This window comes from Haliotis cracherodii, unplaced genomic scaffold (genome assembly GCF_022045235.1).
Source record: "Haliotis cracherodii isolate W230 unplaced genomic scaffold, xgHalCrac1.p SCAF_9, whole genome shotgun sequence".
NCBI classification, from domain to species: Eukaryota; Metazoa; Mollusca; class Gastropoda; order Lepetellida; family Haliotidae; genus Haliotis; species Haliotis cracherodii.
This window is the reverse complement of record NW_027266343.1, coordinates 45,139,814-45,162,432: the sequence shown is the minus strand read 5'-3', so window position 1 is coordinate 45,162,432 and position 22,619 is coordinate 45,139,814. Positions and strand designations below refer to the sequence as shown.

At 38.0% G+C, this 22,619-nt stretch overlaps 1 protein-coding gene across 2 annotated transcripts; it reads left to right on the top strand.

Moving 5' to 3' along the window:
- Positions 1 to 3,082: 3,082 nt before the first annotated feature.
- LOC139452071 (polycomb group RING finger protein 3-like) lies at positions 3,083 to 19,341 on the top strand. 2 transcript variants are annotated; one of them, XM_071233382.1, is made up of 8 exons: positions 3,083 to 3,175; positions 5,732 to 5,853; positions 6,744 to 6,840; positions 8,413 to 8,468; positions 9,454 to 9,519; positions 10,308 to 10,543; positions 12,772 to 12,852; positions 13,789 to 19,341. In XM_071233382.1, exons 2-8 carry the CDS (start codon positions 5,745 to 5,747, stop codon positions 13,834 to 13,836), a joined length of 693 nt encoding a protein of 230 aa, XP_071089483.1. In that variant the 5' UTR covers positions 3,083 to 3,175; positions 5,732 to 5,744; the 3' UTR covers positions 13,837 to 19,341. The 2 variants fall into 2 exon arrangements, with proteins under 2 accessions (XP_071089483.1, XP_071089484.1); XM_071233383.1 differs by lacking the exons at positions 3,083 to 3,175; positions 8,413 to 8,468 and having other exon boundaries at positions 5,739 to 5,853.
- The last annotated feature ends 3,278 nt before the right edge of the window (positions 19,342 to 22,619 follow it).

Sequence of the window (22,619 nt, the reverse complement as noted above, 5' to 3'; positions counted from 1 at the left end):
GTCTGGTGTTGTCATGCTGATAAAGGACACCGCGTGACAGCTGTTTTAGAAATAGTAGGACAATCGGACGAAGAATGCCATCCATGTAACGATGTCCAGTGACCTGCCCATAAATTCCTCCCCACAACATAACACACCAAACGGTACGACCTCCTGAACGCAACATGCCTCCGTTCGTTCTCCCCTTCGGCGGTAAACACGCTGTCGTCCATCTGCTCTGAACAGACAGAACCAGCCGCCAGTTTAATCAAATAAAGTCAAAGACTTTGCCAGTGTAAACAGTATTTTTACAACCAAATTTCTTTCAATCAGTGATGCAAAGGAACCAACGAACAAACGTACGCGTCAGATAGATTTACTATTGACATGCTTTTGAAATTTAACGTTGAACATCACAGTTTTTGACAAGCGACAGTAAAGTATGCTTGAGATTGAACATTCCTCCACATTTTGTTGTCAAGAGAGCGAAATTAATGTATGTGGTGTCACATGTTTCTGACTGTCAGTGATTTGATTTAAACATATTTATTCACAAGGAGTGAACGGGATTGGGGGACAAGTTCTTCCAACTTAGAATGCCATCTCCCTGGTATTTACAAAATATTCACAATTTCAAATTCAATATATATGCATAAAACATAAAACACTATAGATGAGAGAGAGAGAGAGAGAGAGAGAGAGAGAGAGAGACATTGTTGAATGAACAGTTCTTTACACAAATCTTTTAGTTGTACATATATAATGTTGTACTGCCTTAAATATAGCTTCATTTTCTGTAATAACGTGATCTGCATTGCCGTGTAACAGTAAGTGTACATCAATAGGTATGGTTATGAACAATATGTTTAAGGCTGTTTAACATAATTTCACGCTGATGACTAAACAATGGACATTCCATGAGATAATGGTATGCATTTTCACATGTATTCGAACATGTACAGTTCGGGTGATCTGTTATACCAATTCTATATAAATCATAATTCAACTGACTGCACATGTATCTCAGTTTTGTGTGTAAGATATTATATTTTCTTTTTCCATTAGCGAAGTACGCAGGTGACGTGGGGTGGTGCTTTTGTAGTGAATTTTTAACTGTCAGTCTAATCTCAAAACTGACATGATCTCCTATATATCAAAGCTGTGTGATGTGAGGCAGACAATGGCGGCCTCAATGTACAGACTTACTGAGGACAATTCAATGCGGAATTAACACACCAAGTCTGAGCGGAAATATATTTCGGATTTGTTCAATTACTGAAACAGGTTAATCCATATATTTAAAAAAAAGTAGGTCGAGACACATTGTATGTTTTATATTGATGCATCTGTTCAATGCATCTGTGTACATTAACTGTTGACGAATTCGACAAATTGATTTATTATCTGTGTTTATTATTGTTCGCGTAAGTTGGTAGTTTTCACCGTAGTAGTGTTCCTCAAATGGGGTAATATGCACTCACTTCTGACCATGGGTAAAATGTTTAATGAGGTGAGTGAATGTTGTTTTACGTCGCAGGCACCATTATTCCATGAATGTGACATTTATGAACTGAAATAATTGAGTCTTGACCAGCCTAGACCAGACACACGAGCTGAGCAACAAACCGCCTGTACGGTGTATCGTGTCACACAATTACGGTTCGCACCTATCTACCATTCTACCCGATGTGTGTGCGTGCGTGCGTGCGTGCGTGCGTGCGTGCGTGCGTGCGTGTGTGTGTGTGTGTTGAGGGGCCAGGGGGGCCGGACCCCGCCTCTTTGAAAACCAAATGTAGACAACCTTCTGACTGAGAGAGGATTTTGTTACTGGACCCCTCCCTTTCACTACTCCGCCCATTCATCTCCATCGATCCTGTTAGCAAAGCAGATGGGGAGCCCTACATCACAAAACTTAATTTAAAGTGGAACCTTTTTAGGCCAAACAATCTCCGACGAAAGACATAGGTCATCATACAAAACTAGACCTACAAATGTATGATTTGCCGGGTGGATAAATATAGAGCGGTATCGAGTGATGGTTATGGATGGAAAAGAAAAAGGAAGGATTAGGTGTAACGTGACAATCAACAACGTGTTGACCGTGTATTGTAAGGATGAAAACAGCGAGAGAGAGAGAGAGAGAGAGAGAGAGAGATAGAGATGTATAATATCGACTTGTGATTGACAAATCCTGTCATATAACACCTACCGAATCTTCACACACAGATATACTATTTAAAAAGTTAAAAATCACCCGATCCTTTCGTGTAGTTAATCTCCCCAGCCGTCTTTTGAGTAGTATATATACCACTGTAAGATCTAACGTGCCCATGACAATAGTGTATTGTGTGTGTAAATCAGCATTCCCAATTTGGAATTATGTGATTTCTATAGGAACTCTCCCCGCAAATAGGTGTGATAATCCTTCTCGTAGCCTTTATTCACCCGTTAATGAAATATTAACAAAACAATTGTGAGAAGTGTTGGTCATTGTATAAAATTCGTTTATGAATGTTGGGTTACTCTCTTTTACGTTTTGTTATCATTAAACCTACCCTTAAGAATGTCGTGTATTTTGGTAATAGCCCCTAATTTTATCCTATCAGGAATGAAAGTCAGGAAATTGAGTATTGTTTATCTATGTTCCCTTTAAATCTATGACCAGTATCGGGCAAAATGGATCATAGTTGTAAGTGCAACGTTAGGAAGTCGTTGTCATTGAAATTAGGTCCATTTTGACGGTTTTCGTAAAATGTATAAGAGGTTAGATGAATAATCGCATGGCCCTTTACAAAGTTTGAAGGGTTCGTCAAAATGATAACACACAGCTAGTACTGTGCGAAACGCTGTAATATTAAAGAGAAGGTATAATATTTCTAAAGACCATCTGCGTTTAAAACATTTGTTCGACAAAAACGGAAAGAGAGCAGAAAAGAAACTTAAGGGAGCAATCTCTCCCATCTAATCCATCTGCAAATCAAAGGAAACAAGCACCTGCAGGGGCCAACAAGTTGGGTAAATATTAGGAGACATCTGATTGGCTCGTCTAATGTTCATTTAGCCAATCAACACGCACCTCTCATGGCTTTGCCTGCTACAGCTCTAAACATGGACGATCGAGGCAGATTTTTGACTGACATTTGTGATTATCGCAATATGTCTGGTCACTGAAGGCACCGCAGAAAGATATCAGCAGGTAGGTTGACATTGGAGCAGTTTATTTCGAATGAAAAATTACAGTCAAGGTGCGAGAAGACGTTTTGATCAGGGCCGAAAGTCTTACAACCCATTGTTTCCCTTGCAATTTATGCAGCTCGTCAAAGTGGACTATGTCTCCTAATTTCGTGACAGTACATGGCATATCCTTTGCTTCTCCTCTTATTAACGATTTTCAATAATTTGATGTTTCCTTATGTATCTGATAAGTACTGTGCACGAACATGATAAATTATTATTTTGTGTAATGAATATTATGACCTGTTTCGAAATACTTTTCTACTGAATTCTTACAAGAATGCTCATGATTTTGCAGTCTCAAATCAGTCTTGTTTCCAAGTACGACAATCTTAATGATTAATTTAAGCTCTTTTAATAAATCTACTGACATAGTTTTGAGATTTTTTTGGTAGGTTATGAATCGAAAATGTTGACTACAAGAAATTGTGTGTACTAACACTGGTTAATTTAGTCTGGTACAGTTTTTCAGTGTAATAATAATAAGGCATTAAACAGTAAACACTTTCAATAATGTAGTCCTTCATGACCAAAAGCGAAATTACCCTGAAGTTAAGGTATCGATAATTCAATATGACGACAGAAATAACTCAACTTTTACATCCTACCGCATTACTGTAAAGTCAAATAATTGAGCCTGTTTATTCATGTGATTATTTTGTGAAATATGACTCTTCTCATAGATAAAGCAAACAGTACTGATTTATGGTGAAACATGTCTGCTTGTGTATTAATCACTATCAGTATTCTGTCACTGTATCATATGAGTCCTGAGTAATTATTTAAATACTCTATGGGAATGTAATTGCTGTGAACTGTGTATACAGTGAAAGGTGATTAAACCTGTCAACCCCCCACCCTTTACTGGGCCTGAGGGTATTGAGTGTGTATTATATTGGTTCTGCTTCAATTACCACAGGAGAGAAGTTTATTATTCCTAACTACATTACCTTTACAGGTTTAAATTACATTGGGTTTTATCAAAGGTTCTCCAGTTTGTCATTGTTAAAACACTTCTGTTTGAAAATTATTTAAAAAATTGGAGAGATTCCAAAGCAAGTTCATCTCAAGACCATTATTATATTATGTATAAAGAGATACCTCCCTTGGAGCCATATTTACTTTTATTACCTACATATTTGTCTTAAGAGCTTAAGAACTTTTAATCACAGGTTATCTGTTGAAACTGACATGTTGTTAAATGTTATTAAAAGAAGAGAGAAAATGTACATTGTGTAGGAATGCAATTGGTGTTAAAATGCATTTGTTTTTGTTTGATGTCCCAATTTGTCATATGTTTAATTGTTAAAGAGCTGTTGTTACTGCTTCCTACTGTATTTGTCCCATTTTAAATATTGTCCTATGGATTCCAATGCTGCTTGACAAGCTTACTATGATTCTTTGTCTATTTGCACCATACCTCTGTACTCTAGGCTTTTGGCAGTGGGGTAAACATCTTACTCTTAGGTTTGCATTTGGGTTTTCTACCCTCATTAACTGGCACACCTTAATGGACCTCCAATAATTACTTTTAAGGGTCCTTGCAAGCAATATGATGGTCCTGTAAAGTAATGATATGGTGTTGTGTAGGTACATCTTGATTATTACTTTAAAGCCTGGAATGAATCAATGAGCTGTGGACAGTGGGCATTATTGTTGGATGAAATAACAGATACATCACTGCTCTTGATGCACTGTAGGTTCAATGAATATTATTGTGCATCCTTCAGGATGCAGTATATTTTTTTTCTGCCTGTATCATGTTTCCATGAAGACAGGGTTGATTGATTAGTTTTAAATTTATTTTTTCTTGTAATACAGCTTTTTGGTATAGGTGCTAAGACCTTTTTCAAGAAAGATACTGAAATGTCGCATTGAATAAATATAGACCTCCATAAATCCTCCCTATTTTCATTGATCAGCATGGGAAATTGGCACTAGTCCTACAGTCCTTGTCAAACTGTCCAATAGTTAAGGTATTATAAGGACTAGTAGAAATTTGCCATTTTTAAAGGATTTACTATATGTTATCATTATGAGGACTAGTGGACTAAAACTGTTAGATTCTATCGCTGTTGGTACTACAGCTCCTAAATGCCGCTTTAAGATATTATCGTTTATCCTTTACTTTCATTACAGGAAAGTTGTCGAAATGATGGAAACAAATCTGATTGAAGATGGATTAGTTTTAGACTTCTTTTGTTTTAAAGCTTAGACATTTTTCAAGCAAGATACTGAAAAGTTGCATGGAATAAATAGGACATTCATAAGTCAACCCCATATTCAATGATACTACAACTTTGAGATATTATAGTTTATCCTTTACTTTCATTGCAGTATATGTTCAGTGATCAGCTTTAGAAATTGGCACTAGTCCTATAGTCCTTGCCAAACTGCCCAATAGTAATGGTATCATTTTTGAAGGGATTTACTCTATGCATTATCATGATACTATTGATACTAAAGCTTCTAAATACCACTTTGAGATATGATTTTTTATCCTTTATTTTCATTGCAGAGAAGTTGTCGAAATGATGGAAAAAAAAATCCGACTGAAGACAGTCAATGAACACATCACATGTAGTTTGTGCAGGGGGTATCTGATTGATGCTACGACAATCACAGAATGTCTTCACACATGTAAGTATGTCGTCAAGTCACTTGCGTTTTGTTGAAGAAATAAACGATGAGTGGTTTATTCTCCCTGCAGTGTTGTATTGTAGGATGAACAACGACCATGAGTCGTTTATTTCTGATATGAGATATCAACATTATGTACAGCCTCTTTAGGGATGATGATAAATTGTACAATCTTTAAAAGTATTAACCCCTACTTAAATAATGATGACTCCCTCAATAGAATCCGACCCCGGCAGCGTAGGACAAGTCCATTTCATGAACAGGTGGGTATTTCCCACATATTTTCACAATCCTCATGTCGATTACCTGTACCTTTTCAATACTGATTGTCATATCTCTCCTGCTTTTGGATGCGATCATTTGGCCATCACATTTATCTGCATTGCCCTGCTACATCGATGAGGAACAACTCACTAAACACTCCCCTCTCAAAAATAACAACGTCAAACATACGACATCATCAAGTTGTGAGCGCATGTTTGCGATTTATCTTATAGCTATCTTATATTTTCAAGTAATTAAGTGTAAGATCCCATTATGTCGTAAGAGGCGTCTAACGGGATCGGGTGGTCAGGCTCGCTGACTTGGTTGATGCGTGTCATCGTATCCCAGTTACGGTTGAATTGATGCAAATGATATCAATCACTGGATTGTCTGGTCCAGAATGTGTTTACAGACCGCTGTCATATTGCAGGAATATTGCTGAGTGCAGCGTTAAACAACCAACCAATCAGTGACTGGTTTACCTTGTATGGACAGTAATACTGCTGACACAAGTCACTCACTCACACGTAAACTTAGTATTTTGACTTCTTTGAAAGTTCAATGTCAATGACCACAGTGAAAGATTTGTCTCCCTGCCTATCATAACGTAAATTTGATTGTTTCAGTTTGCAAGAGCTGCCTGGTGCGGTACCTGGAGGAGAACAACACCTGCCCAGACTGCAGGCTTGTCATCCACCAGAGCTATCCACTCAACTACATCAGGTACATATGGGCATTTATGTCTCGTATTCTCGTATGCAGTAGGTGTGTAATGATACCACCTCACGGTATGTTCTCCCGATACGAGGCCAACGATAAAACACAGCAATTTACAACCCCTGTATCACAATCTCATTACATTACAAGTTATTTTGGTGTTAAACATGAATAATAACAGACTTAACATGCTAATTGAAACAAAGACATATTCTTTAGTATTTCCAGGTTGGCTATACATAGCATAACATTCACAGTGCTCTCTAGCCTATATGTTTCTGCCATACAATATCCCATCTTCGATCTCTGAAATTTATAAACAGATGATTCCGGGTTGTGGTTTACGTACTGCAGGACTTAGGATACGAATCATATCTCACCCATAGTATCTGGATATGTATCAGGTCGCGTCCCCCATGTATCGTTACACCTCTAGTATGCAGGTGTCTGATTATGAGACACCTGTTATAGAACAGCCATATTGATAGTGATTTGTTGTGAGAGGTGTGATGTCATCATGCTGATGTAACAGTGCACCTGTTAACATTGGGCTCATGTGAAGTACTGTACACTTGTCAGAACTGTCTGTCATACTTTCAGAATTTTGCTGCCCCTGTCATGATGAAAAGGAAGAGTAAAATAGTGTACACTATAAATTGACAAACATTCAGATTTTGTGAATAGGTTTCAAAGTTTCATTACAGTTTGAGTTTCAACCTGCAAGAATCGTGTCAAGAACTATGCGCCAAAACAGTCTGCTCATGCATGCAACAGCAAGGGTATTAGAGTTGGTTCATTGGCCTGGATGTTTAATATCATTTTTCAGACATATATGATTGAGGGGGTTTCAACTAGCAACATGAATACGATTCTGTTGGCCAAACTCACACTCAGCTGGTACACTGCTGACTGGAACAGTTAAGGCTATGGCTGCTAAAACAGCGAAGTCTGGGTTTGCTCTAAACTTGTAGTAATAATATGCCCAGCGACAGTAGTTTTGAAACTACCAAAATCACCCTTAGCCCGGTCACGGTGGTTATCTCTGTGATGTGATTATCTTGTCAACTAATCGCAGATAGCCTCATTTGACCAACCATTGTATCATATATGTCAAGTATGCATTCGGAAAATCTCACTTCTTTAGGACAGTGAATATGAAGTTGGTCATAAAGATCACTACAGAAAATTGACACGCCAACTTTTGAAACAGTGGTTTAATGTTTACAGCGATTCACACAATATGATGTGCATTTTTCAATGAAAATTTCTACTCAGACACAGGTAACATCAACCCTCAAATGTACCAGTTCCAGGCATATTTTACCGGTCAATATTGGGAACACTGTTACACATATTAGACACTGTTGTTATGACTCACACTATCAACCACTGGCTTGTCTGGTACTTGTACAACTACGTTACACATATTACACACAGCTGTCACAGTTCTACTGGAGATCATTTAATGCTCGACCTGACATGGTTTGACAATCCTATTTACACTGCTGACTAAGTACAATCTCTGGACCCCATATCCTCCTTAGATTTCATCAAACAAAGAATGTGTTTGAATTTCAGCTTCGACAGAACAATGCAGGACATTGTGTACAAGCTGGTCCCAAACCTTCAAGAGAGTGAGTTCACATGATTTGAATTTTAACACCTGTGTATTTTTTGTGACATATTTACATTGTTAATGCTGGACATTGTGCTCCATTTGGTGATCATGTGACAAAGGACACGCTAAAGAACATCATCGATAAGTGTATCATGGTGTATATGACGTCTACATCCTGATTACCAGCTGGTTACTGACAGAGAATGGGCGACAAGCAGGGTGATGGAGACCATTTTGTAAGGATAGTGTGTCATGTCACATGATCAGCAACAGTTACAATCATGGAAGGTCTCCAGACCGGAATATGGCCTATTGTAAGAATGTCAAGAAACTGCCTCTGTGTCATACATTATGTCTTATAAATGCAAGGGGCACGTGTGGCCCAGTCGTCTAAGCTGCCACGATTCGCTGAGTTGCATCCCTTTGATATGCCAGAAACCTATGATTGTGGGTTTGAATCCCGGTTCACCCCGATTATGTTTCTAGGTGTGTCAGCACCATGCCCGTGCTTGTGGGTTTTACTGAAGTGGAAAACGTCTGAGACCTGCATCACTTTGGGCTTTCCTCCCACATTAAGCTGACTAACCGTGATATAACTGGAATACTGTTTAAAGCGGCATAAACCCAACTCACTCACTCACTCTTATTAATGCAACAATGGTTTGTTTGTGATAACAAAGCATTGGAATATATTTGCTTTATCTGTTCCGATCTATTTTTATAGTTATATGATAAATACATGAAGTTTAGTTTTAGAGAGTACTGTTAATAGACACTTTCATATTGAGATATCTTTGACATAGAAATGACATGTTTTCATCATCGTGCTTGTTGCATGCAAATACTTGCCACACTTAATCATGATAATAATCAAATAGACAAAAGGGAGGCATCGACACAAATTTTGAAAGTAATTGCATTGGAGTCATTTGTTTTATATTTTCAGCATTGTATGTGTCTCAGGGAGTTGAGGAATATTGATTGGTTTTGTTGCTTTTCAGAGGAAATGAAAAGACAGAACGACTTCTACAAGAAGATGGGAAAGGCTCCTCCCAACTCTACACCAGGTAATCCCACTTTCAGAACTGAAGCAAAAGAGAAAAAGAATTTTCCCCCTCTGAATTGATGTTCTATAGATACAATCAGGGTACCTGAGAAGATCGGGGTTAGAATTGGTCTTCAGCAACCCATGCTTGTTGTAAGATGCGACTGACGGGATCAGGTGGTCAGGCTTGTTGGCTTGGTTGATGCATGTCATCGGATACAAATTGCGTGAATCAATACTGATGATGTCAACCACAGGATTGTCTGGACAAGACTTGATTATTTACAGACCGCTGTCATATAGCTGAAATATTGCTGAGTGCGGCGTTAAACAACAAACAAACAATCAGGGGTTTATCGGAAATAAGATCCTGCTTCCTTAACTTCAGGAAAACATAAAAGACTAATGCATAATTCTGTGGATGTTCTGTGGGTACAATACTTCCAAATAATGAAATCCTTTGGGGATTCTTGATGGCAATAGGTCCCCATTATCCCATGCTTTTCGTATGAGTCAACTAGGCCACTCACTCACTCAACCACTCAACCACTCACTCATTCAACCACTCAACCACTCATTCAACCACTCACTCAATTCACTCAACCATTCAACCACTCATTCAACCATTCAACCACTCATTCAACCACCCACTCACATCTGGTTTTCAAAAGTTCCAGCCAACTTGTCAACTAGGCCACTCACTCACTCACTCACTCACTCACTCACTCACTCACTCACTCACTCACTCACTCACTCACTCACTCACTCACTCACTCACTCACTCACTCATCTTGATTTCAAAACTTCCAGTAGGAAATTGTGAAGAAAACCAAGAACCTGAGAAGAGTCAGACCCTGCCTCCACCGGACGAGGACCAGGACTGTCACCGTAGCGACGAGCAGGTCAACATCTGCCTGGAGTGTAAGGGCAACCACATGAAGAACCTCAAGAGGAAGTACATCCGCATCTCATCCCAGGCTACCATCACTCATCTCAAGAAGTTCATCGCGCTCAAAGTCTACCATGCACGGGAGAGATACAAGGATGTGAGTTGATATTTTCATCCCCCTGTTCACCCTGTCTGATGGTTAGAGGGCAATCCCAAGTGAAATTTTTTATTGCAATTTTGTTGCGAAAACCAATTGTCCCAGATATATAAAGTAAAAAAGGATAATATTTGTAGAAAGTATTTAATGTCCAAGTAAAAGTGATGAAATCACACGCTCCTTTATTGGATTCCAAAAATAGACTATTTGGGGGAGTTGCCAAAGCTACCAGTGCAGCGATGCATGACTAATGTTTTCATTGGCTGATATATGGCCAAGCAGATACAAAGCCGTCAATGTCAAAGTGTTGTTCTTTCTGTTAATCCTACAAAAATAACATTGCTTGTGTTGTTGAGTGTAAAACAACCTTTGATCTTGACATTGTGATTAATTGAAATAACTTTATACAGAGCTCCAGTTAAGCTTTTGGTGTTGTGGGTATTTTACCCATGCATTTTAAAATCATTGGGTATCAGTAATTCTATCTGAGTATTCAAATTTCTGTTACCCACTAGTTTTTACACATGTGGGTATTTTAGTTAAATATTTCAAAACTCTATTCATCTAGTCCCTGCAAACTGGTGTCATGTGGGTTCGAGAGCTTTGTAGGACTAAAAAATACCACGATACTTCCACAAGAAAGTGTGATGGCAAATGATCATGATGTAACTGTCATCGTGGAGTTTGGCAAGGTTGACGGAATGCTCGTTTATAATTTCAAAATAAGTTGCTGATTTGCGAAACGAATATGCAGGGTTACTTTACAATATTTTGATGATACACACAAGTTTTATTTTTGTAGCGTATCTGTAATGTTCGTTGGGTATTTGATACGCTTGGATTTTATTTTACTGCATATTTCTGCATTTCTGATGCGTATTTTACGCAGATATCTGGAGCTCTGTTTATATCTGTAACAAGCTTTTTATCACTAACAATGGTGAGTTTGTACTTGTCCAGCAGCTGTCCAAAGGATAATCCCCATGGCGTTTGTTTAAGCATACATTCAGCATTTATTCACTTTAAAATATAAACAATTGATAAAAAGAATGAGCACTGTATTAAATATTGTCTTATTTGTTCAATGTCACATTGAACAATTCCATTTTCATAATTCACAGTCCAGATGTGAAACAGCATTGTGATAATAGTTCACTGGTTTCTGGTTGGCAAGATGTTGTCTCTTCTCCTCTCATGGGCGTAGTCTAGGTTTCAATACTTCTTCTTGGGTTGCATCAAACTACCTGGAATCTGATCCCAGTGGATGCTGCACAACCTGCAGCATGTCAATGAATTTGTACATATTTTGATGCCACCCCTTGAGATGTGGCGTTGCTCACTGCTCAGAGACATATAATTGTGCTTCATGACACAAAGTCATGAACTTGTATCCGGCAAAAAACAAGTGTGGATCCCTCTTAGAATTGGGAATAAAGTGTAAACCTGCGTATTTGTCACAGTGGAATAGTTTCTTGTCTGTAATTCCCTGAATAGCCCAAATTGTACTGAATGGTTAATATGTTCACTCACTCATTGATATATTTGGCGAAGGAAAATAATAGTCTCAGGCACCACCTGCATCATCATAAAGTTTTGTTTTTATTTCCATTTTGAAAACAATATAAAAATCCTAATACTTGAACACAAAATGCAAACAAAAACGAAACATGCAATGAACTTTATGATGATGTTGGCAGTGCCTGAGTACCAAGGCCATTATTATTATTTTTTAGCCTTTTAAACGTTTTCACACAGTTCAGTGTATGTGAATTGAGTTCACAAATTAGTTGTGTCAGTATGTTTTTGTGAGATATTCACCATTACTTGTCTTATATGAGAGGCCCCTCCTTAATCCCCTATTGTCTTAACTATCTGTGCTCGGGTGAATTTGTACTTATAACTTTAGGTGCAGGTCAAGTTGGAAGATCCCCCTTGAACCAACAGGCACTCCGGACACAACCCTCCCCTTACTGAAGGATAATGTTTTTTCGCATGTTGTTTGTTTTTAACATTGTTTCCGATTTTCGAATGTAACTTTGGTCAAGCATTTGTAATTAAGTATGCCATAAAGTATTAAGGTCTGCAAAGTTGCTATGTTGACTTTACTTGTCCTTAAAAGGGGCGTTGGTTAAAGCATTCGCTTGTCACACCAAAGCTTAGGTTTGATTCCCCTATTTTGAGTTACATGGAGAATAGTTTGACACTGATGATTGTTCCATTGATTGCAGGTTGATATATTGTGCAATGAAGAATTACTCGGAAAAGATCACACGTTAAAATTTGTATCGGTCACGAGATGGAGATCAAAAGTAAGTAGACGCCATTTATTACACACTGTAGACTTCTTGTACTGGGGGAGCGGTTTGGTGGCCTAGTGGTTTAAGCGTTCGCTCATCATGCCAAAGACCCGGGTTCGATTCCCGACATGGGTACAATGTGTGAATATCATTTCTTGTGTCCCCTGCCGTGATATTGCTGGAATATTGCTAAAAGCGGCATAAAACCATAATCACTCACTCACTCACTCACTCTTGTACTGGTCCTTTAGACAACTACATGTGTGTGTCTTTATCCACACCAGGAAGTGAGTACCTAGAATAGGTCTTCAGCAACCCATGCTTGCCGTAAAAGGCGACTATGCTTGTCGTAAGAGGCAACTAACGGGATCAGGTGGTCAGGCTCCCTGACTTGGTTGAAGCATGTCATCGATCCCTATGTGTTGATCGATGCTTATGATATCAATCACTGTATTTTCTGGTCCAAACTCGATTATTTACAGACCACCGTCATATGGTTGGAATATTGCTGAGTGCGGCGTTAAACAACGAACCAACCAACCAATCTAAATTTGCTATTCAGAGTTGTGGCTCGTAGGTGTGCCTTCATTGAAGCATGTCAACATACCTTGATAAAGTGTATTGTTGCGCATGATATCAGCACTTGGTTGTTGAGTCCAGGCTTGTTTATTTGCTGTCATAAGGCTGAAATATGGCTGAGTGGCGTTGAACGACAAACCTCATTTATTCACAAAGTGTCAGGATGTTATTACTTTGAAAGTGGGTCAGTGTACCTCAATGAAGTGGATTGTTGCTCATTGTGATGATGATATCATCACTGATTCGTCTGGTCCAAGCTAGATCATTTACAGGCTGCCACCATTTAGCTGAAGGATTGCTGAGTGTGGCGTTTAAACAACCAAAGGTCATGTATTCACAAAGTGTCAGGTTGTGACGTGTTTGTTGCAGGATGCCCCCCTCACTCTACACTACCGACAGAGAATGACAGAGTTATGACTATGTGACTGGGAGGAACGGCCTCACGTTTGACCTGCAGCGAACTCGGCGGCTGATCCAAAAACTGGGGTGTTTCTTCCAGCGTTGCAAAGACTATAGCTTTATCACATCACCTCCTGACTCACTAACCAAAGCCAGGTGGCTCGGAGGAGAAGCGCAGCCTCACTGGTCCTCATGTTCCCCTGATTCAACCATCGACTCACAACTGACAAGGAGATTCATGGAAAATAACATTGGATTAACTTCTCTGGATTGTGAGGGATAGACAGTGTGCTTGCTCAGCATTCAGGTGACCCAGAATGCTTGGAAGGATGTGATTTGTGAAGCCAATTTTTTATTCCCGACTGTCTTATTGATGAAAAACTGCTGAGCTGGGTAAAATTATCTCTTCCCACCGTATCTCTGATCAAGGAAGGATTTATGACTATTGGCATTAAAAAAATAAGTTTTAGTGTACTATGGCATCCACACTCTTGACTATTCCAGAAGTGTATTGTCAAAGATATCTCCCTTGATTTAGATCAGAATTGAAGTGGAGTGCTCTCCCCTTGATCTATAAAACCTGACGATTCTGATCAGTGAGTGCATCCACAAGAATCAGCAGTCATACTGGTTGTTCATCTGGGTTCAGCAGTTATTGTTAACCCTTCTATCATCAAATATCCCAGAAAATGTTTTATATTTCTCCTGCTTTCTGGGCACAGAAGGATCATAAGTGAACATGATCGTAAGTGAACACAATGAACATGGAAGAGTTCAGGGGATCATATTGGACTTTGTGGCTGTTTCATTTAACCATGACAGTATCACTGTTGACTATTCCATAAAGACATGTACCTGGCAGATACGGATATCAGTGGTTGCTGGATGCTGATCACTGGATCGTGTGGCCTACATGGTGACAACATGTTGATTGATTGTGATCTCGTGATATGGTGGCCAAATAATGAGGAGCAAACAGAACCAAAACGAATCAGTGAATATTGTGCCAGTGTAGATAGATGTATTGACATTGTTAGCTCAGACTTGGTATTTCTGTGAGAGTGACTGTCTGTTCACGGCCAGGGAAGGACCACACTGTGTAAGAAAGAACCTTGTTTAAACATATCCTGCTATACTGGACACCACATGATGATCAACGAGCTAAAGAGAATTCTACGTTCTTCATCTTAAATCAAAATTTTCCACATACAAACGTTTCTGCATGCTAAACAGAAAATTAACCCACAGGCACTTATCATTAACTCAATGCCTTAGAAGTAATTTTGTTTGAAACAGATTGGTTGGTATTTTATATAAGTGCCCAAATTTGTATAACAGACTGGTTTTAAGAAACTAGTGCTGTTTTCACAGAACAATCATAGTGCTAAGATGATCGTAACTCCCAATTTATTAACATAGACTTATGACCATCATAGGCCTAAGATGATCACAACTCCCATTCTTTATCGCAGACCTATGACCATCATAGCACTAAGATGATCATAACTCCCATTCTTTATCATAGACTTATGACAATCATAGTGCTAAGATGATCATAACTCCCATTCTTTATCATAGACTTATGACAATCATAGCGTTAAGATGATCATAACTCCCATTCTTTATCATAGACTTATGACAATCATAGCGTTAAGATGATCATAAGTCCCATTCTTTAAGGTGGATCTTTACAAAACAGCCTATCCATGCAGATTATCAAGGTTCTTTTCCAGGTGGTTTGGGTTTACACAGCTGATGGCACATAAAAGAATTAACCAGTGTCATCATGTTCTTGGTAACAGAGTTGGCACATTACAAAAGGCTATGGAAGTACTGTTACCTCTGTGGTGTTAGCAGCTTGTGTGGTGGTGTTCATATATGGACCAGGAGGTGGTCCTGAACGCTGTGCCACTTCACAGCATGTTTACAAACATAGGTCAGCATGACCTCCAACCAGCTGGGTGATCAAGTGGAGAAACGAGACTTGTAGGTCCTTAAAGGAAACCAGTGTTGTAAAACAATCCAAGTGATATCCCATATCTACGCTCAACCATTGCCAAGACAGTCGAACACATAGTCCTCAATCAAGAAACACTCATTAGTCATATATCATTGTATATGTGGCATATCTATTCATCAAGTCAGCCAGTAGATGCTGTTTTCAGGACTTGTCTATGTCATGTATTTATGTACAGTTTACATTTTGTTCATTACTTCTCCATGTTAAACTGGCCATAGCCAATAGCCAGGACCTGGTTGTATCAAACCTTCGTTCACTGATGGGCTTATTAAACCCTAATGTTTTTTATTGTTTCATGAGTTAATGTTGGCATTAAAATGGGTTGGACAAGGGCGACATTAAACTAATCATAAACTAAGTATGAAGATTTCATTAAAGTATAAATTAATTATTGTATTCCTTCCTGATGTGACGACGATTCCTTTTTAGCAACTAAAAACTCTCTCCTTTCTATCTGCGAGAATAGGTCTTCAGCAAAAGGCCGTAAAAGGCAACTACACTTTTCGTAAGAGGTGACTAATGGGATCGGGTGGTCGGACTCGCTGACTTGGTTGATGCATGTCATCATATCCCATTTGCATGGATCGATGCTCATGATATCAATCACTGGATTGTCTGGTTCAGACTTGATTATTTACAGACCGCCATCATATAGCTGGAATATTGCTGAGTGCGGTATTAAACAAGAAACGATCAATCCTATCTGCGAAAGTTTGGTAAGACGTAATTGCCAAATGCATCTCTTCTGGTGTTCATTTTGTGATGTACTTTGTGTCTTGAGGTTTCTTTCTTCTTATTTTTTCATTTATTGTTTTTTTTAAAAGAAGTAACTGTCACTCTAGTAATACAAACATACTGCATATTTCAAGTATGCATAAACTATTAAAGTTTATATATGATATATTGCAGTGCAGGAAAGTACATGGTCTCAAACATTAAAGTCTTAAGTACAAAACTAAAATTAAAATGAAAGCTACTCATTTTCGAAAAGTTTATGATACAGTATCCAAGCACCATAGAATTTTTGCTGATTACCTGTCTTGAAAGCAATATCTTTTTCAATGTTGTATTGTGAAAAAGCTTCCTTTTTATAAACATGAAAAAAAGGATTGTATTTTGGAATTTGCATCTAATAATATAGAATTTTAAGTAAAAGTAAATCGAACACTTTCTGTTTTTATGTAACTCCAAAATGTATAAATTCTGCACAAAATGTCATATTATGAACAGTGTCTTGAGGTTTCAATGCAAAACGCAAAGTTTTGTATCGGACGCCTGCATTTTATCAGTGTATTGACACATATTAGGCATGTTAATGTACGGATGGGATCATTAAGAGTTTGATACAACCAGGTTTAATGGCACATTAGTTAGTAGAGGTTTGATGACAAGTTGACATGTCATTGAAGTTTGATACAACTAGGTCTTGGTTGTTATCCTGAAAACATCATTCGATCATAGCAACCCTAATTCAACCATTATTGGCAGCCTCTAAACAATGCAAACAGATAGGTAAGATTGTTCATGTAGTTGTATGTACTGTGTGACGACACTGATGAATTGTCTGTGGCATTAATTATTGTTGCACTTATTTACTTATTTATGGGCTAGATAACAGTGTCTAGTTTATAGTAGTGTCAGGCAATATCTTCTTTTTACACCAGGAATAGAGGGCACAGGTGGCTCAGTTGTCTGTCGCTGTCCAGAGTTGCGTCCCCTGGGTATACCTGTAACCTATTGTTGTGGGTTTGAATCCCAGTTTGCCCTGATTATGTTTCTAGGTCTGTCAGCACCATACCTGTGCTCGTGGGTTTCACCAAAATGATAAACATCTGAGACCTACATCACTTCAGGGTTTCCTCTCACATTAAGCTGATTGGCAGTGATATATCTAATTGTAATTGTTGGCAAGTTAATCTAGTTTGTCAGGTTTTCTGCAAATAACATAGCTTGTTTTTCTCCATCGTCTTAGAAAATATTGCTAGTATGGGTGAAACGATACGTCTATGACCCGGTACATTGTTAGGTTTCATGCGACGATACGATACATAATATGTATTTTTCTGTATTGATACATGACGATACACATGCTAAAATATGTCATGTACTACTCTAGTAATGACCCCCCCTGTGTTTTCGGCGGTCAAATATTGCAAAATGTTGTGTAATTAGTTAGCATTTCAACTTCACTGTGGGGTGGTCGGGTAGCCTAGTGGTTAAAGCGTTCGCTTGTCATGCCGAAGACCCAGGTTCGATTCCCGACATGGGTACAATGTGTGAAGCTCATTTCTGGTGTCCCCCGCCGTGATATTGCTGGAATATTGCCAAAAGCAGCGTTAAACCATACACACTCACTCACTCAACTTCACTGTGTCTACAGCTAGCTGTTCTTTTTTAACCTGCTCTGAAATATTGTAGTCAAGAAGTTTCCATGCAGTGTTGACGGGAATATGCGTATCGTGATACGTATTGTATCGTGACCTTGCTGTATCGTTTCACCCCTAACTGCTAGCTGACACTGTTAAAGGCATCATATCAATTCAACCAACATGATTATGAATTTGACTGTTCTTATTTGCATTTACATTTAAAGTCCACTACTGATTGACATTTGTTATGCAAGTGCAATTTGGTTTAGCATTATTTCGTTTCTCCAGCTGACTGTCTTTACTCCGTATTTTATTTATTTATATGCATATAATCAGAGGAAATCTGAAAGTGCTTTCCCAGTAGTATCAATCTAGAACAGCATTGAACTGATGATGTGGTTGGTCGGTCCCATAACAAAAATATGTGTATTTCCCGTTTCCAGGTCAACTGTCATCTGGATGAGGATCACCTTTTTCCTCTTTTCTCGAGTGGCGCCATAGCTTTTATCAACATCCCTATATTGTCTTGAGTTAATGCAGCTAGAGTAATTTTTGGCATTTCACTAAAGATAAGATAGTCGTTTTCTTAATTTCAAAACAGGCTTTATCTGACATAGTGCAAATTACTTATTTTCGAAGAAAAAGTAAAATGTAAACCTGACCTCCTACCCTATTTTTGGTTACGCTGAAATAGGAAACACATATGTTTATTTGGCCTGATGATAATTTATTGCAGTTGCTATGATATTTGTGTTCATAACTTATAACACTCCAACCTGTCGTAGCTAGGTATTATGCCCCACATAACATGGGTTTTATTTTATTTTCAAACATAATGGGCCTTTATGTCTATATTTGTATCTGGATGGATCAGAACAGACTACTTAGACTAGGTTAATTTCCTTACAATTACTTTGTGTTTAAAAATAGAAGGACTAGCGATTGCCAAAAGTGTAGACTATTTCAGTTGCCAATATTCCAAATTTGTGATGATTGTTAACGGCAGCAGCTACGTTATGATTGTAGTTATTTTACCTTGAATACTTACACAGTCTCATAGAAATTAGATGTGATATGTCTCTGTGTAAAGGTATGTCAAATCTACAGTAGAAAGTCAAGTCGGGGAACTTTCTAGTCAGCTGAAAACCCCATGCTTATTTCATTTTGATTGAATGTTCGACTAGGCCCAGGCTGCACCTTGCAGTACCTCCTATTAAGTAGGCATGAGAATTTTCCTAGATTTTTATACGGTAATCCAGGATTTTTCCCCTCAGAATGATGTAAAATGCACTTATTTTAATTCTTGTTTTTAATATTTTCTTGAAGGCGGGTAGGGGGTGGGGGGGAGATTCAGGATGTTCCTCCAAAAACAAAGTTGGCTGTTCTCATGTCTGATAAAGGGTCTTCAGAACTAGTTAGAATGAGGTATAGGTTTGAAGTAAAGGTTCTGATTTTAATGAGATTGAATGCTTACCATTGTTGTTTTCTTTTTGTTGGCAGATGCTAACTGGTCTGAATCTTCTCAAACCTGTTGTGTGTGGCATTGTTCATTGTACACTTGAATCACAGTTCATCCCTTCATATAGCATGTAGTACCCAATACCATGTTATGTGTCAGTTTGTATATTTATACCATCACAAAGCTGCTGTATATATAGAAATACATCCTCATTATTCTCACAGGCAACAATCTCAATCTTCCATGTCAAGTCTTATCAGTGGTCATTCACAAAAGCACCATGCCACAATAGCTCTGGACTGTATGATAAATCTTTGTTGCAAGACAAACAATACAATCTTGGACAATGACTTGAAAAAATAAATTGTAAGTGGAAAAATGTACAATTTTTGCCCAGACCATTTTTTTTCTTGTTTTAAGCTTTCTCTGTCAATATGATCAATAGCCTTGTGGTTTAAGTGTTGGCTCTTCATACACAGGTTCAATTCCACACAAGGGTCGCTGTGCAAGGTATTTCCAATACTCCTCACGGTCAAACCATCTCAAACTCATCATACTTATTATTGCCATGACCTGGCCATCAGCCACTACCTCCCTGATTGAAGATGATTCTCTGAATCAGTTGCAGAGGCCATATTGTGTTTAGGCCATTATGCTGGTTACAAACCCTAACTTGTGCTAAGTTGTGTGTTTCAAACTTCCACAACCAGGTTACATGACCCACCCAGTTCTAAAAGTTATAAATATAATAAGAGTTAGCGAGGACCGGACTTTGATTTCAACACCTCCAAGTTTGAGACAACAGGACTGTACCTAAGTTCAGGATAATATGTGACATGGAAACCTGCTTAAGATTAAAAAAATAAAAATACGGAAGTCTTGGTTCTTAGGCACTGCCCGCATCATCAGAGAGTCGGAGGCACGTTTTGATTTATTTCCATTTAAAAAAAAGTAATTTAAAATCCTAATACTTAAAAGCAATACTTCCCTTTACATGCACACTGCTTTAATGCACATCTCGAGTTAGGGTAATGGTGGCAAATAAGAGTTTGTATGCTGGTTTATGTAGGGAAGCTGTTTCCCAGGTTGATGGTACACAACTGTTTATTTGATTACATATTAGTTTGAATAACCCCCAAAAAACCAGAAAAACACTGCCCATGTGCACTATATTTTCAAAAGTTATAGCCTGAGAACCAAATCTTTTATTTGTTTAAGCCGACCTGATACATTGAGACACAAGATATGACAAACGCAGTATGGATCTCTGCCTTTAATGCTCTGATGAAGGTTAGCAGTCTGTGACGTTAGCAACTAGTCCAAAGCCCAGGTGTAGTAAAATTCTGCTCGGTCTGATAAGATAAGCTAATGCCATATGAAAATCTCTAAAATGAACTGAAAATGATGTCAAGGGCCATGTTTGTGGACAAAAGGTTTTGGCACAAATTGTTAAGAAATAGCTCTAAAATATTGTGTAAGGATTACAGAAGCTGAATTCCATATGCCTCTATGAAGCACCAACTTCAAAATGTCTACCACAGACCTCTACCCTGTTCCTAAAAGTGGGCTCTTAGCATTAAGGTGATCAGAACTCCCATACTTTACCATAGATTTATGTATGTTTTGAATGTATTACATTTAATTGAAGGCTACCCTATTTCCTACACTAAGGACTCTGTCCATGCTGATCATGTTTTGTTCAAGAACCTGTGTATATGATTCTTTCCGCGTGTGGTATTTATATGAAAAATGGCATTTGAACAAATTAATACAATGATTACCTCAAAATATTTGTTCGAAGGTTTTGATAGAGGGAATTGTTGAAGTAAAATAAGTGTTAACCAAAGTTTGAAACTTGGATGTGATTGTTGCTGAATGGATTACTTTTTGACAATATTTGTCACTTTTGTTGTCATTGAAAGGACATAGTGTGGAAAATAGATTTGAAATATATCGAAACAAATTTATGAACTTTAAGTGAATTCCAAAGATCATTAATTACCATCTAGTAATAAAATAAATTATTTAAATGCTTATTAAACATATTTTCTGAACTTGTCTCAGATCAGCTTTACTTGAAACACAAAACAAATTTCATCAAAGTTGGGTTTTTTAAACAGTTTCAAACTTCACCATGAACAGTTGTTAGGAAAGTGTTACACTATTTCCTCTGAGATTGATTATGTCCAAGAGATCAAGCAGATGATTTTGATACTGCGGAAGTGCTGCAAATACAGCCAGGTACCATTTACATAGGACATGTTCCAACGAACGATACTGACAACCTTTTAATAGGTTGTGGTCTCGTGCCATGACCCTTGCGTGAGTGATTGTATTATATTCTTTTCTAATATTAGTTTGTATATTTTGTACAAAGAAATGCATAAGATGTACATTATGATTTGAAACAGTGCTCTATATGATATGCTTGAAGTATATATTGTTCATATGTATTTTGCTGGTTCTGTTCTCCTGTTGTGAGAAAGGAAGAAACATGTATCTTCTGAGACAAAGGTTTTAATCTACTTATAAGACCCTCTTCCATTTTCTAACTTGCTACAGGAGAATTATTTGCACTTGCAGAATGTTCTTCAATACTTGAAATTTCTTTCTACATTGCTTGGAGAAAATATACTATGTTATAAGTGAAGCCAATCAGATCTTTGTTTTCACCACCAGCTTGTCAAAACTTTTATTTTTTTGCAGTCAATATTTGATTATTTATGTGTTCTTGAATCTAGAGAAGAACCAATGACTGGATGGAACACAGTCAACCAATGACTGGATGGAACACAGTCAACCAATGACTGGATGGAACACAGTCAACCAATGACTGGATGGAACACAGTCAACCAATGACTGGATGGAACACAATCAACCAATGAGATGGATGGCAGAAACCCTCTGTTGTGCAATCAGACATCTTCTTTTTATAGGATGATCTGTTTGAGTA